General features: G+C 35.1%; 3 protein-coding genes across 3 annotated transcripts in view; 1 reads left to right on the forward strand and 2 right to left on the reverse strand.

Moving 5' to 3' along the window:
- Positions 1–14,414, reverse strand: part of LOC131001633 (uncharacterized) — a 465,975-nt gene extending 451,561 nt beyond the window's left edge. Inside the window, exon 1 of the mRNA XM_057928178.1 lies at positions 14,253–14,414. The gene's annotated coding sequence lies outside the window, so the exon portion shown is untranslated. The remainder of the gene's footprint in view (positions 1–14,252) is intronic.
- Positions 1–16,941, forward strand: part of LOC131001564 (MLO-like protein 4) — a 182,515-nt gene that overhangs the window by 105,456 nt on the left and 60,118 nt on the right. The gene's annotated exons all lie outside the window — the stretch shown is intronic.
- LOC131001676 (probable CDP-diacylglycerol--inositol 3-phosphatidyltransferase 2) lies at positions 5,815–8,743 on the reverse strand. Its single transcript, XM_057928242.1, has 11 exons — positions 8,582–8,743; positions 7,951–8,138; positions 7,761–7,845; positions 7,615–7,664; positions 7,381–7,420; positions 7,191–7,235; positions 7,046–7,111; positions 6,847–6,961; positions 6,717–6,773; positions 6,531–6,629; positions 5,815–6,185 (listed from the first exon to the last, which is right to left on the reverse strand). The coding sequence occupies exons 2-11, from the start codon at positions 8,009–8,011 to the stop codon at positions 6,132–6,134; spliced, it is 672 nt and encodes a 223-aa protein (XP_057784225.1). The 5' UTR covers positions 8,012–8,138; positions 8,582–8,743; the 3' UTR covers positions 5,815–6,131.

Raw genomic sequence — 16,941 nt, forward strand, 5'->3', positions numbered from 1 at the left:
GACCAATCGCCATGAAACCCGAGCTTAACGTATTTGGACGTGTTTGTGTGTTTTTTTAAATTGTGATAGAGTTAGATTTATAAGTGCTAAGTTTGATTTAAACTTTAAATCAGAGTACAAACTGTTAGAGTATGTTACTCTATTCTTTGGTTGCTTTGGTTTTCGATACCAAACGAGCTACCAGAACTGGTACCGCGAAGCCGGCGAATTTTACTTAGAGTTTCTCTTGAAGATAAGATCATATCTTGAGGATCTTTGTTTCCTTGTTAGTGAAGATTTTCGAACCATATCTTCAAGCTTCAAAGATGAGTCCTTATCATAGAAGGAAACTTTGGATTTCTCCCATATAAAAACCCATATCATCTTGGAGCTAGGGTTTGACTTTTTCGTGCTTTTATTCAAGCAGTTGGTGAGCAGCACGTTTTTGGAGAGAAAGAACATCATAGCTTGATTTATATATTCTGATACTTTCTTACTTTACTTTTACCTTTGTTGATAGCAAAGTAATTTCGTTTATCTTCTTCGCGAGTTGAAGTATTGTCGTTGTAAGGGAGTAAGTGTGTTCGTCGGGGTTCACACTTAGAAAGTTAATTGTTATCTAGCTTTCAACATTTCTCTAGTGTTGAGTCGTTGGAAAATTATAGAGGCATAGAAGGTTGAGTCGTTGTAAATCCTGCTGTAATTTAATCTCTCGTAATGGATCGTTTCCCTGTGCGAGGCCCCCCAGACGTAGGTGTTCTATCACCGAACTGGGTTACCAATTGCGTGTGTTCGCGTTTATTTCTTTTCTGCAATCTGTTGTGCTTTGGTATTTCGTTTGGTACCATATTGGGTTGCTGCGAGATTTTATGTATATAAGGGCAGACGGGCTTTTCACAAACAATTATATTATGTATCGACATTTCATATCTTATCTATCAAACATAAAGATAGGATATCAATAAACCTTTATCTAGGAAATACAAAATCACTGTTGATTCCATCTTGCTACTATGATATGCATGAAACATCACCAATTATTCTGGCTCCAGTTCCATCGCATCTTTTAAATTAATTGGGCTTTCAGGCCCAATAGCCCAACTTTTTCACTATCAAGCCCTATCCTTTATGGACCACACAAAATCATTCACATCATCATCTAAAGTGGGAAAAAAAAAAATTAGCCGGTAAAAATGTAGTGTGTTACACCTCTAAAGCAATTGCAATATAATAGTAGCCAGACAAACTATCAAGAAAATAATAAAATTTATGTCCGACTAACTTATCAAGCATTTAATCTATAAAAGGAAGAGGAAAATGGTCATTTTTTATGGCAAAATTCAATTTCTAATAATCGATGCACATATGTCTTCTTGTGACGGGTCTAGTTGGCACCAACTCTCTCTTATAATTAAGGACTACAGTAATACCTCCACCACATGGGTTGGGCTGACTCACTCAGTGTTGACTATCGGATAGATGATCCATTTGGCCAATAACTTGAAAAATCCTTCTACACCACTTCCATCTATATTGGATTCAACCTTCTTTGCGCATCTCATTTCGGCTTTGCATCTTCTTCTAGGTTGATACGGTGCATACACGTGGTTGAGTTGATCCTTTGATATATGTCAAACTCCAGCTAAAGGCAAGCTTGTATTTATTCAACATGGCAACCTATGTGTCCTGCTGCCGGCGGTGAGCTTGGTTGAGATAATGATTGGCTTGTGATCTTTTTCTTCCAAGAACATTGTTCAACCTAAAGTGTACCCTCTAGATTGCTCGCAAGAGAACAAGGCTAATTGTAGAGTGATAAGTTGCCCAATCGTATGCGTTACGCACAAAAAGTAAATATATTGTAAACATTCTATCCAAGTAGTTCAAGGGTTGTTTCTAGAGAATTAAAAATAAATTCAAAGCAAAGATAAATATAATTATAAATCGAATCAGAAGAGAAAAACGAGTCTAAGGTCTAGGATTATTCGCCTCAAGAGTTTAACACGCTAGGAAAATATGAGCGCAATTTATCAACCCTAACAACGGATTCACGTAGGGGCTCAAAACAATAACTTTCCTATTCATGCTTTGAGAATATGCAAACTAAATAGTTAGAACTAATAAATCAATTAGACTACATGTTTCCGATCACGCAAATTCTCCTGTGCGACGGTCGCACAGGAGTGCGACGGGTTGACCCGGCCCAAACCCGCCCTCCTGACTCGGAACCCGCCCAAACCCGGAACCCGCCCAAACTCCTAATTATTACATTTGTGCATAACAATTGTTACTTTTCATAAACATAATATATACATTTGTTCATATAAATGTATATTGATATGTATAATGTTTTATATTGAATGAAGGTAAATATTTATATTAATATAAGTATACATTTGTGCGACCAAATGTATATCTTATGCTTAGGGTTTAGTTTTCACCTATTAGGGTTTAGTTTACAGGGTTTAGGGTTTAGTTTATAGAATTTAGGGTTTAGAAAATATAATACTGTATATTAAATGAAGGAAAATACCTATATTTATATAAGTATACATTTATGCGAACAAATGTATATATCATGCTTATTAAAAGTAACAATTGTTATACACAAATGTAATAATTAGGAGTTTGGGCGGGTTCCGAGTTTGGGCGGGTTCCGGGTCAGGAGGGCGGGTTTGGGCCGGGTCAACCCGTCGCACTCCTGTGCGACCGTCGCACAGGAGACCAGCCCTTCCGATCAAGTCTAGCATCGATTAAACCATGATCTAACGATAAATTCATCTCTCGATCTCATTCATCATTTACAAAAATTATTCAATGACTAATTGATAACTCATCGATTTGAATATCGTGAACCCTAGAATGTAAATTTAGTTCGTAATAATGTAGAAATAAAATCAAGAGATTAAATTATTCATAGAACTAAAAGTAGACAAAGGAAAGAAAGTATATTACTAATTTAAAATGGAAATCTATTCCAAAATGCATAAGAAAGAGAAAAGATTCATTAACTAACGTGTTCCTTGAAGTTTCTTGTATTTTGCAAGTAAAAAGATAACAGTTCAAAGTGAAAAGATAGAGTTTAAACTGCCAAAAACTCTTTATCTAAGATAAGATTCCGTCAGAAACCATCAAGGTCAGCCCGGTTGACAGTGCGTTGCGGCTCACTTAATATTCTGGCCAAATTTTCTTCAATTAGCTAGCTCGGTTTACTATGCGCCACGAGTCCATGACTTGATAAACTTCTACTCTCACTTTTTCATCATCGTGAGCTTACTTCAAGATCTCAAAACGTTTTAACATCAAAATCCAACGTCACAATTTCACATTAAGCTCAACTTGATACATTAAGACAAAATATTTCCACTAAACCACACAACTTTTGCAAGATATACTCCCTTCGTCCATGAAAAAATGTCATAATTTGTCATTTTGGTCTGTCCACAAAAAGATGTCATAATCTATTTTTAGTAATAATTTGTGAGTTTCTTTCTCAACTCACTAACTATGGGCCCTTTTCTCCACTCACTAACCCAGTTAACTTTTTTCAATTTTCTTAATGTGTGGGCCACTTTCTCCACTTACTAAATAAACAACACAATTTTTTTTCCTGGTGACATCTTTTCGTAGATGAATGGAGTAATATTAAGGACCGAAATTCGATCATTAAAAAAAAATCTCTCTGTTCCTCAAACATCTTCCTAAGGGAGGGTGACACGGATTCTAATAAAAGTTAGCTGTGTATTTGATGAGTGGAGATTGTAAGTCCCACAAAAAGTGAAGATTGTAAGTCTAATTATAGTTAGTAGAATTGTTCCCAAAATTAGGTTATGAATATGTTTTATGGACGGACCAAAATAGATAAAGGGGAAGATGTTTGAGGGAATGAGGGAATTTAATAATAAAAAAAAAACTAAAGCAATAAAAAAATTATTAACTACTGAAATTTTGATCGTTAAAAAAAATGTTGTCAGACGGTCATTAGGGCCGCTAATTTAACATCCAAAAATTCTAGTCGTAATTTCGATCGTTATAGACGTTTTTTCTAGTATTGCATATAAACCTCATTTATACGACACAATACGAAACATTGTGTTGTATCTATATAGTAGGTGTACACAGAGGCGGATTTACTCAAGGCTACATTGGGCTCCAGCCCCGTGCAAGCCCAAATATTTTTCCTATATGTATTGAATATATGTAGCTTATTATCTACATAGTCCAACTCATAGTCCAACCCAACTTTTAAATAAAGATAACAAAATCTTCAACATAATAATGAAAATTAGTTTATTATAGAAGATAGATTGATTTTTTTTTTAAATGTACAGATGTAGCTCTTCATGTGCATTTAATGTACCTGTTTTTTTTTTTTTTTTGAAAAGCAATGTACCTATTTGTTGAATATATAGAAAAAGTACAACTATTTATTACACACATATATATATATATATATATATATATGTAGCCCTTCCTATATATATATTTTAAATTAACAACCATTTATTAAATTAAGTGAATGATTTCTAAATCTTAAGTCCATTAAAATTCTGCATGAACACAAAAAGGAGTGCCAAAAAATAAAATAGTTGGAGGGCTACATCCCCAAACCCCAATACCTTGAACGAGTTGAGCCCCTGTCAACAAATCCTGGATCCCCCAGACCTACATGATCACAATCTTCCGTCTTTCCGAAACCGTATGTTACACTATCTTGCCGGCGTCACCCACTTTCTGATACCAGTGATTGCAAAAATTTATGGGCGGTTTGATTTTCGACCCATAAAGCTGGATTTCATATATCTACAAGTCCCATGCCTCATCTTCAATTTTCGTATATTTTTTCTCCCATGTGAGAGACATCGAAAACATATAAATTAAATACTGAACGAGGCACAAAATTCTACGTTATGAAATCTAGATTTATGGTCGAAAAATGAAAGCTAGTTTTTGATAAAGTGTAGGAAGTGATGATTCCGACAATATAGTACCTCCCTACTGTGGAAGGAGAATTGGGAAAGACGGAAGGTTTCGTGGAAATATACTGAACAATGAAAATATAAAAATTAAAGGCATCAACTTTCTGATTATCTATTGTCGGAAAATCAAACTGTTTTTCATAAATTCCGGCAAGATTGATACTAATAAATTTAGAAAGGCCCACCACCTCCCTAATCACAGATGGCCCACTTAGTTTTGTATCTACCAACTCTCCTTTCTTCGATTTGATAAATATGAGGGTGAATTGGTATGTTGAGTTTCAAAGGTTATCATGTTGCTAAAGAATTGTAATCGATTGTGGCATTACTAGTTTGTAAAGGGTTGAAAACTAGAGCATGCTTTCACGTGTTTTTAAAATCTTGGAAAGAATTACTGAAATGGCCCATTATGTTATATTGGAATTAGTAAGATCGAAGATTTTTGCTTATAATTATTCCTCAATTGTTTCTCTTTCAAACACCAAAACTTTGATTTTCCTAACAAGGAAAATGAATTGCAGAATGCTGCTCTCCAAAATCTGTGTGAAAAGTGTAAAAAGTAATCTAGTTCGTATATATTTTCCAATTAATAAAAACTTATGATTAAAAAGGATAGTTATGTCAAATACTAGTCAGTGAATCATAAATATGTGCAGATGGAATTGATACATATAAGTAATAATCAATATTAGTATGAGCATCCAGCTACTGTATCTCCAGTCCTTGCAAGTGCTGCCAAATCAAGGGCAGTGTGCATGGATCAACAAAACGAAAGATGATAGTATATCATAAAACGCACAGCAACAACTGCACACTTGGAAGAAACCGCAAAAAAGAAACGATATCTCACGACATGCAATAATTCAAAGATGAAGAATGATTCTCCACTTCATTTTAATCGGAAATCAGACGGCCAAGCCATTTTTTACATTTCTACAACGGGAACCAACATGGTGATTTTCAAACAAGAGTACGTAGGGGAAGAGATGTAAAACACGATCCTCCGAATGTGTACACGTTATCTCGTTTGAATTCATTGACAAGCACATAATCAACTCCTGATTCAAAACGCATGTTGGAATCCTGAATGCCAATCCATCCATAAATATGTTGCACCACTCAAACCAAAATGAAATTTGATGTTTGCAGGAAACAAAGCAAGGTTGGTCATCCCTCCTACTGCTTCTTAGCGATGTCATAAAGTATACATGCATCTGAAGCTGTCTTCATCTGTAACCACAAAACGAATGAACAGTTTAAGTTGATGGTAGACACGACCGAGGAGAATGCAGAAATGATCCGGAGAGTCACATCTACTACTTTTTAAAGGAAATATCTGGAAACTTTTATGGGACTACTTTAATAATCACATTCATGCACCATAGAAAAAATATGAACTCAAGAGAGTACTTAGAAATAGAAGACATTATCCCCATATAATTTGCTTATTGTTAGATGCATAGCAGAAAACTTGAACTTAAGAATGCACATAGCATAGCATTTAAGCATACATTTGTTGAGATATCATTAAGATAAAATGAGGAACACAATTATTTTTTGTTACTAACTCTTTACCTGTATAATATTAATTAGTTGTTTGATTGCCCATCCAACAAGACTCAAAGGAAGTAAAGTCAGGTACAGCCAGTTTCGCGTAGAAACATTTAATAAAACCTGAGAGAAAATTAACAAAAAATAGGATGGTATAAGTATATGTCTCATTTAATGCTATACGATACAATCAAGTAAGATGAGACTCACTTCAATAAGGTTCTCAGTCGGATTATTTGCCAAAAGAAACAATATAATATAAAGCACCTGTCAGCCAAACCAACAAATTAAGTAACATATCAAAACTTGAAAGACATCCCAAGTAACAGACAATAATTACCTCACAAGAAACACAACAATAACCCATAAACTTCCGATTCCTGTAGTAAAGCTTGAAAAGCCAGCTGCTGCTATCTTTAACATCCTTATGACTACTCTTGCCCACCAAGAAGGTACTGTGGACAAAGTAGTAAGTGAATAGGGAAGCTATCACTGAGGAAGGAACAAACACATAGGAAGGTTTGTAACAGGGTAAATACCTATGCATTTGAAACCAATGACTGGCAATGTCTAGAGCAAGCAATGACAAGAAAATCAACCCAGGCCTGAAAAACATCAGGAGTGAGGACTAATATTGTGGTGCATCTGTAGAAGTTCGATACAATAAAACCTAATCAAATTTACCTATAAACTTGGGAGAGAACAACCAGCAGACAAGCCGTGCTTATCCTGTGATGTAAAATGGATCAAACAGGGTCACTTTTTTCAGAAATGGGTGAAAGGAAGCAAGGATATTAAAATGCAAGCTTACTAAAAACAAACGACAAATGTAGTAAACATGTCGACATATTATTAACATATAACCAAAAGGTACCTGTCTGTAACCATGTCAAGAACTACACCAAATGTTGAAACTGGAAACACAAGGTTCAGGATGTTATTCCAAATTCCACTGTAATAAGCAGGTGAGACTAATCTACACTGTGAATGACCAATTTTGCATTAAATGTGTGTGCGAACATTCAGGCATCCGATCTATTAACAAGCAAGCTATGCAACACCTCAATGCACACTTATTAAAAGAGAAAGGTAAATCATAAACCCTAACCTTGATTCAATTTGCGTGCAAACCATCCATCCAATGCATCACATACAAAGCTAGAAAAAGAAAATACACCACATTAGATTCACAATAACGATTCACCAAAAGGTTAAAAAAAAAAAAACTGAACGAGATTGAGATAGGAATCCTACCTAACAAAATACAAAAGGGAGAAAAGATACTTGTCCTTAAAGCATATCGCAAAAGCATAGCAATTCATTAGAATTCTTACATAACCTGTCCATGAGTGAACAAAACATAACATATCGAGAGGAAAAACCGCAGTCAAATCATGGATTAAGTGCAGCAGCAGTGTTGAGCAGGTTGAAAATTAATGCTTACCGATTATGTTTGGGACGTAAAGGTAAACGGACAATGTACTAGGTCTGGACTTGTTCGCCATTGACAAAGATCTGAGGAAATTTCTGTAGCAACTTAGGGGGCGGATTCTTCAATCAACGGATTTGGTCGCACGGATTCGCTCTCCGTGATGAATTGTTATTGAAAGAGCGTGGCTTCTGTTATCTTATCTGGGAAATAAAATGGGGCGAATGTGCGAGAGTATTGCAAGAGCCAAGCAAAGAATCATATTCAAAGATGATGCACAATTTGGTAATCAAACAAAAATTAAAGAATTGTTCCCATATAAAGTAGATGCGATAGGAAATAAATCAAACTGAAAAGATGGAAAGATTATTTATTTATGCTTTAAAAAAATAAAAAACAATCCTTTTACCTCAACAAAAGAAAAGGAAATATAATGAAATGTTGAATTAAGCCCATAGGCCCACAATAAAATGCTGGTACGGCTCACAGACTAGCACACCCGGTTTAGCTCACAGAAAATAACTAGATTTACATGGAAGAATTTCCAAAATCATAATTTCTTCTAATGTTCGACTTAATCGGTACGGCGAGAAACAAAAAATCAAAAATCAAACTTCTAAAACACCCAAATAGCCTACCATCTTACCTTTTGTTGGAAACGGCTGCTGTTGCGGAGTCGCCGGACGGAGGCACCGAGGCCAAAGGAGGCGGGCGCGGGAAAGAATAGGTGAGGGCGGCGCTGCGCAGTCGCACTACAGCTGTCAATCGAAGGAGACGGCGAGGACTGGGCAGCGCACTGCTGCTGTTTTTTTCTGAAGTTTTTTTTTTTCCTAATTTTTCTGAAGTTTTTTTTTTTTTTCTCATTTTCAGGATTATGACTTACTTATGCATTTAATACTATTACTTTTATTATTTTATTAAAACACAAACTATAATTTTTATTTAGTATGTATTTTGCATTGTGTCGTATTATTATTATTACTAGTATTTTACCCCGTGCATACGCACGGGTACGAAATTTACAAATACATAAAATATAATTATAAATATAATATAATTTTAAATAAAGCAAGATATATATAATAAATAACAAAATATCTTATAAAAATCAATTCTAGAGTTCCATACAAACAATATTATCGAGAATAAAAAAAAAATTCAAGTTTCAAATATCAACAATTAGTAATCATTGATATATGAATCCAACCTATGGAATAATCAATGTGCAAGCTAAAATCAATCAAACTTATAAAATAATCAATAATTAGTAACCCATGGAATAAAAAACATGTTTATTACGTAAAAAGTTAAGCGTGAAATATATCCAATTACACGATTATATTTGTGCGAAATAATCAATGAAACTTATGGTCCCTAACAAAACATAACATTCTACCTTAAGAGAAATCAGGTCCATTTAATTACACAAAAGTATGGAATAATGTTTTTTTACTAAAAGCATAATATTTGTGCAAGCTAAAAAAATACGACATTCTAAAAAAATAATACATTTATATCTTATATATAACGATGACAACGTCAAATACACAAATTATATAAAACTAAGTCTATTATCTACGATCGTGAAATACACAAATTTAAGTGTATTATTTCAAAAGGTAGGTAAATTACCAAAATATAAAGTTTTGTAAATTAATAGTATCATTATTCATTAGAATAATATTTTAAATATGACAATATACACTGATTTAACTATATAAATAAATATGCTAACAATTTAATCATGTAACTAAATATGTTCACCATCTAAAATGTAAATTTTAAATATCAAATATATTTTATTATCTATTTTATATTTTTCATTTAGTATTTTACATAAACAGGGAAAATATTATTTCACAATTTCATACATTAAATGATTGTGAATAATCCTCAATTTAAATAAATAGGTTATACACAAACATACAAATATATATTCTCTCCGTCCCACAAATAATTTCCTCTTTTTCCTATTTGGGACGTCCCCCAAATAACTTCATCTTTCTTTCTTTTCATTTTTGGACAACTACCCCGCCACTAATAATATTTTATTTATTCTTACTTTTCACTTCTTCACCACTCTCCATACTAATTAACATCTTTTCACAACTTCCAATAATAATTATAACACTTTTTCTCCACTATCAATACACTTTATAACTTTTCCTTAAAACTCGGGCCGTCACCAAAGAGAAAGCTATTTATGGGACAGAGGGAGTATTATTTTACAATTGTCATTAACATTGACGAATATTTATTTGTAAATATTATATTTAAGTTTATATACATCAGTTTTCAAAATATTGAAAATAATTATATATAAATAATATATATAAGAATAACTTATACCTAATACCTTTGCAAAAATAACTTATTTAATATTGAAAAGGTGCAGATTCACCCTTCTAATGGTAGCTCTCATAGTGTATAGCTCCCCTTACTCACTGTGTGTGCAAATAGGCCATCGAAGTCTTAAAAATCGCTCAAATACACCTTTTTGACTAACAGACGTTTTTCTTTCGTTAGTCAACTTTTTTTTAATTAAAATGTGGGGCCCATCGGTTAGCATTCAGGCCGCCTTCCTCCTCTGGTCCGCTGCGCCCGACATCGCGTTCGACTGCGCCACCCTCGTGATCCTCCGCTCCGTCGTGGGGGGCCGCGTCCTCCTTTGGAATCTCTCGAACCCCACCCCATGCGCCTAGTCCGGAGTCAACTGCTCGCCTGACAATTCCTCCGTCGTGGAGCTCCACGTCCCCGGAATGGGGCTTTCTGCCGAGCTGCCTCCCTGAAGCTTCTCGAACATGACCAATTTGCAGATGTTAAGCCTTCGCTACAACGCTCTCTCCGGGCCGTTGCCGCATGACCTCTTCACTTCCCTCACCTCTCTCCGCAATCTCTATTTACAGCACAATTTCTTCACCGACCAAGTCCCCGAAACCCTATTTTCTCTCACTTGACTGGTGCGGGTGAATTTAGCTGAGGACAATTTCTCCGGCCCGATTTCCCCGGGCTTTAGTTATCTAACCTGTTTAGGCACGCTCTACTTGCAGAGGCAGGGGGCGGGTGAATTTAGCTAACGGCCTCTATGTTAGGGGCGTATTTGATACTTAACCCTACATATAAATTTCTTTCAAATTATACATTCACTCCAAATAAATTCAATTACTAATTTCAAATGAAATAAGTATTATATTGAAGTTGAAATATTATCATTAAATAAAAAGATATTAAATTTATTACTATATTAAATAAGCAAAAATTACAATTATGTTGTTTGTATTTATATTATAAATGTTGTTTTAATTATTATTGTGTTATAGTTTTTAATGTCATGTAATTGAAAGTTGATTTATTTTTTATTGCAAATTAAATCCCCAAATTAACAAAATTAGAATAGAACCCAAAATCAAGTAAAAAATCAACGAAATAAATTAACAAACAAAGCCCATGATTAACAAAAAATTTAACAAAATTAGAATACAGCCCAAATTAATCTTCTTTTTCTTTCACCCAAAATTAATGAAAAAATCTATATTAAACAAAAGTAGAGCCAAAAAATTAACAAAGCCCATGATTACAAACAAATAAATAAAATATCATCATTATAAAAGGTAAGAGGTAGCCCTAATTTCTGCGCCTCTCATATCTTCTTTTTCATCTCTGTTTTGTTTTTCGACTTCTGCATAAATCTTCTTCTTCCATCAACACATCAAAAATTCAAACAAATAAAATCCCTAATATCCTTCTCTTCATTAGCATCGCTTCTTCTGCTAATATTACAAAGCCATTTATTTTTTTCTCATTTCTTCTTCCTTAAGTTCGTTCGCCCTCCCTCAGAAATCTGCCGCTGCGGCTCTTCCTCCGGCGAAGAGCCGTCGACCGCCCTCTCTCTCATCACACGCAGAGACGCACACACACACCTTATCTCTCTCTCTCTCGCCTGACCAGACGCCACCACACACAGAAGCACAGACGACGGCGCGCGCACACAGGCACTGGCGGCCATCTATCTCCGGCGAATCGACAGCGGTGAGCCCCGCGCTGTTCCAGAATCCAGACCCCAATCACAACCACCGACTCCCTCAATCGAAAACACCCTCTGGGTCTCCCTCTCTGTCTCGCAACTATCCGATCTGGGCGAAGACGCTGCCCCACGCGGCGCTGACTCCTTCCTCGCGACGACAAAGATACCGTCGCCGCCCTCTTTGATTCTCCAGCAATCGCGGCGGTGACGAGGCTGCTGCCTCCTTTTCCCTGACTAGACTCAACTCGGTACTCACAGACGCGACTCAACATAGCAAGTTCAAAGGCAGAGAAATAAAATCAAAGCTTCAAACTTCTACTTCTTCTTTCTTCTTTATCAATGAAAGCCAAGTTCTTAAAATTGTTCAAGGTCTTTTTAGAGAAAAAAGCTTGCCGCTTCTTCTTTCTCATCTTTTGCTTCTTTAGTTGTCGTCGTTGTTTTGGGTGGTGTTGGTGGTTGCAGTAGCACTGACAGTGGCGATAATGGAAGACCATGATTGATGTTTGATTGCAAATTTCATCTTATTTATAGGGCCTCAAAATGTGTAGACTACGTATACTTGTTCTCCAAGAACATATTAGGAAATGACAGATTAACATATATTCTTGATGAGCAAGTTTTGAAAGAGTTGAGGGAGGTTATAATCTAGTGGATAATTAGATGAATGATATTACATGTTGGTTAAAAGACTTCTTCATTTTCCCGCCCATTTTGGCTAAGGTTGAGCTTATATATATATATATATATATATATATATATATATATATATATATATATATATAGATTATTATTATTATTATTATTATTATTATTAAAAAATTTATGTATGTTAATTACAATTTAATTATTAAATATATTGATTAACTATATTTAATTAATTGTAGAAATTTAGAATTTTAATAGTTGAAAATTTTGGGCTTTCAAATTAAGGTTCTTTTATGAGTAATTGATGTAGATTTATTTTATATTTAAGCAAAATTAATTTATATTTACTTATATTCTGGCTATATTTAATATTTATTTAATACATCGTTTAATTTTGATGTAAAACTATGATCACCGTGCATCGCAATGGAGAACGTACTAGTTTTAGGTTAAATAGGTGTTTGGTATAATATGTGATAATCCATACTTCCTCCGTCTACAAAAAATAATCCATATTTGCCATTTTAGCAGTAACGCCACCCAACCGCCTTCCTCCTCCATCGACCGACTGAGAAGCAGCAGCCCACAAGGACCACCGCCCAACCCCTTACTCTCTCTCTCTCACTCGACAAACAACAGCAATATAGGTCGCCACATCCGTGGTCCACCATTTGCTCCCCCCTCAGGCTCATCTCTCTTTCTTAATTTCTGTCTGGGAAGTACAACAGTGCCGCTGCACCTTCGACGGTCCGACCGATTCCCTTAATTCCTCTGTTCGACGCCCAACAGCAAAACTCACTCGTTGCCGTCTCTCTTTCTGCCGAACAACATCGGCCACAAGGCCAAGGCCACCGCCACCGCCACTGCCGCGGCGCTTCTCAGCCCTCGACGAGTCTAATTGAGGGTTTCAACGAGAACCCAAATTTTATTTGAACAAGAACGCGCAAAACGGCGTCGTTTAGGTACAATACACAACTACGTCGCTTTACCAAGTACCGGCGTGTCCACGTCGGATAATTCCAGTTTCACGTGTGTATGATTTAGCCGAAAATTGCCATCATGACAAAATTGAAAAAAATCAATAGTTGGTGGATTTTAATAGGAATTTCGAATATTGGGGGAAAAAACGGAAAGTGAATATAGTTTAAGAATTTAGAGGCATTTAATCCAAAAATTAATGAATTTCTTACCAAATATAATAACATTTGAGAAATCTTTGATTTAAGACAAATCTATAAAGCTTTTCAGGTTGTAAATCTTGCGTAAAAGTGCACCATCTTCCAATTGTGTGATACACGTATACTTGAAGATCATTATCTTGTATTTGCAGTCCGTGGTCTTGAATTTTAAGTTGTCTCGACAACAATAAAATTCATCATTGCATACACATTTTCTTGTTGAAGTATGAACTTCGTCGTTCATAATTTTACTTTGTTGAATACTTGCGTGAATATGATAAACCTACGAATAATATATATATATATATATATATATATATATATATATATCATTACAAATTCATATTAAAATCATAATTTGAAAATAAAAAAAAGTTGGAAGTATACCTCTTTGTCATGAAAAATACATTCGTGGGTGAAAGCTTCTTTCTCATTATGATATTGTGGGGTGCGTATCAATTAGGGATGACAATCGAGTACGACGGGTACGGATAGTGACTATCTATACCCATACCCACAAACTAAATGGATAATGGTTTTTAACCACGAAACTATCCATGGATATCAAATGGTATCCAAACCCACCACTCGCGGATACCCGCTATCCGTCGGGTATCCGCGAACCCGCTATCCGTCGGGTATTCGCCACCCGTTATTCGTCGGATACCAACCACCCACTATCCATCGGATACCCGCCTTAGGTTTAGATTCTGTTTGGGCCTTTTTTTAGATATGATATGCTGGCCCATATCTCAAATTTATATTCAAAGCCCATATTTTTAGAATTTTTTTGTGAGTATTTGACGGGTATTACACGAATAATTGACGGGTATTTTCGCGGATATTTTTCGCAGGTAAATGGGTTTCGCGGGTATGGATAGTAAGTATCCAAACCAGTACCCACGAACTAAATGGATAGTGAATTGCAACCACGAAACTATCCGTGTATATCAAATGCCTCTCAAACCCATCCTAATAGGTTCAGGTTTTCGCAGATACCCGTTACCCGCGGGTAAATTGTCATCCCTAGTATCAATCGAAGTTGTAAAACCAACAAGGGGAGACATCTTTGAAGTAATGAGAGGTGTAGAGTATTAGAGAGAAATAAAGTTGCTGCAAGTTGAAGCTACGTGTACATAGAATTAGAGAAATAGAAAGATGGTGCAAAGTGAATTTGTGTGAAAGTTATTATTTACAAGTGAAGTATGTAATTGTTGTAGACGTGTGTAAATTAAATAAACTGACTATTTTGTATAAAATTGTCAATTTTATAGAAGTGGATGAAGTACGTATTTAAATTAAATTAATTGTTAGTGGACAGCTATGTAGATAGTTGAGTACATGCATCATATTTTATAGTTATGTTTCAAATAGGTCAATGGTGTGGGGTTAGTGACATTCGGTTAATTATATGTAAGTTTGATTTGAATGCAAATATATAAATTACCGTAAAATAATTTTGGCGCTTAAATTAAATATTTAAAAACTATCTTTTTATATTAATGTATATAGATTGTACAGGAGAGTAACATACTTTTGACTGAGGGAGTATTTGTAAATGTAAATATTATAACATTACTTTTATTTTTTTATTTTACCCATTTTGCGTGATATTAGCTCTCTTGCAATAAAATTGGTTGAAATAAATTGACATATACTCCATCCGTCCCTCGAAGCATGACCCAGTTTCTTTTTAAGTTTGTCCCACGAAACTTGATCTGTTTCTAAAAATGGCAAAAAAATTACTCCCTCCGTCCCGCTCCAAATGTCTCATTTCTTTTGAGCACGGAGATTAAGAAATCTGTATAAAGTAGATAAAGTGGGTATAAAGTAGACAAAGTGGGTTGTTGGAAATTATTTAAATATTAATTATAGAGAGAATGTGTATTGCCAAAAAAGGAATGTGACATTTGGAGTGACACAACCCAAAATAGAAAATGGGACATTTGGAGTGGGATGGAAGGAGTACCTTTTATTCACATTTTCACTTTTTCACCTACCATACTTAACACACAAAATATCAATTCTTAATTACCGTGCTGAAAAGAATTGGGTCATGCGTCATGGGACGGAGGGAGTACATAACTTATGCTCTAATTAGGGGTGGGCAACTCACTCCAAACCCACCGAACCCACTCGGACCGAACCGACCCACTATACATGTACAGTTCGGTCCGGATCAAAATTATAGGAACGAATTTTGTTCGGGTCTGTCCGGGTCGAAACCCGGCGCCGAACCATGACCGACCCATATATTTATAAATTAATTACTAATTTATATATTTAATATTTATAATAATATTAATAAAATTTAACTTCGAATTTCTTATCCATGCTTGTGTATTTGCCTTTTTCGATTCTTGTTAGATTCAAGTGCTATATACTCACATGCTTCATAGTTCATATGTGATGTACTGACTGTTGCGGGGGGTTTTTCACACGAATTAAAATGAATCAAATGATTAGGGAGTTCACAATTTTTTCATATTTAAATTTAGGTAGACTTAAAGTATAATTTTCGAACCATTTAACGTAATTGAATCTTGTTATAGTAAATCTACGAATTTTCAGAATCCATATTATATGTTATGGAAAAAATGGAAAAAAAGAGGGGAAACAAATTACATTGTCGGCGGGTCAGACCCGGACCGAACCAGATCCATTGTTCGGGTTCGATCCGATCCCGGGTTGGTCCACACTCAAGAATCGATCCAGGTCGGTCCAATATTTCAAAAAACTCGGTCCATCAAATCCGACAGTCTAACCAGTTGCTCACCCCTAGCTCTAATGTTTTATTCAACAAGTTGGTGTTGGATTTTTCGATTGCTACTACAAATGTAGAAACTATAATATACGAAATTACTTATGTTGTGAAATAGTATAAGTGATCAATTTTTAAAATAATTATTTAGTCATTTTGATTGAGATAGATATTTTTGTAATTTTAATATCAAATACTCCCTCCGTCCCTGAAAATTGTGAACTTATTACAATATTGGGACGTTTTTGAAAATTGTGACATTTCTTTAATTGGAAATGACCCCACAAATTTTCCCTCTCACTATTTACTAAAAAGTGTGGGACCCAATCTTCACTTAAACACAACTATCACACTTTTTCTTAAAACCCGTGTCATCTCCTTTGCGTCTCAATTTTTAG

The sequence above is a fragment of the Salvia miltiorrhiza genome, chromosome 8 (assembly GCF_028751815.1).
Source record: "Salvia miltiorrhiza cultivar Shanhuang (shh) chromosome 8, IMPLAD_Smil_shh, whole genome shotgun sequence".
Lineage (NCBI taxonomy): Eukaryota > Viridiplantae > Streptophyta > Magnoliopsida > Lamiales > Lamiaceae > Salvia > Salvia miltiorrhiza.

Bases quoted from the DNA above. Each gene is read 5' to 3' on its own strand.
- LOC131001676 (XM_057928242.1), bottom strand. From the start codon at position 8,011: ATGGCGAACAAGTCCAGACCTAGTACATTGTCCGTTTACCTTTACGTC. The intron at 7,421-7,614 runs GTTAGGGTTTAT...TTGTGTTTCCAG, and splicing joins TGCACGCAAATTGAATCAAG to TTTCAACATTTGGTGTAGTT. The intron at 6,630-6,716 runs GTGAGTCTCATC...ATTTTCTCTCAG, and splicing joins CGACTGAGAACCTTATTGAA to GTTTTATTAAATGTTTCTAC.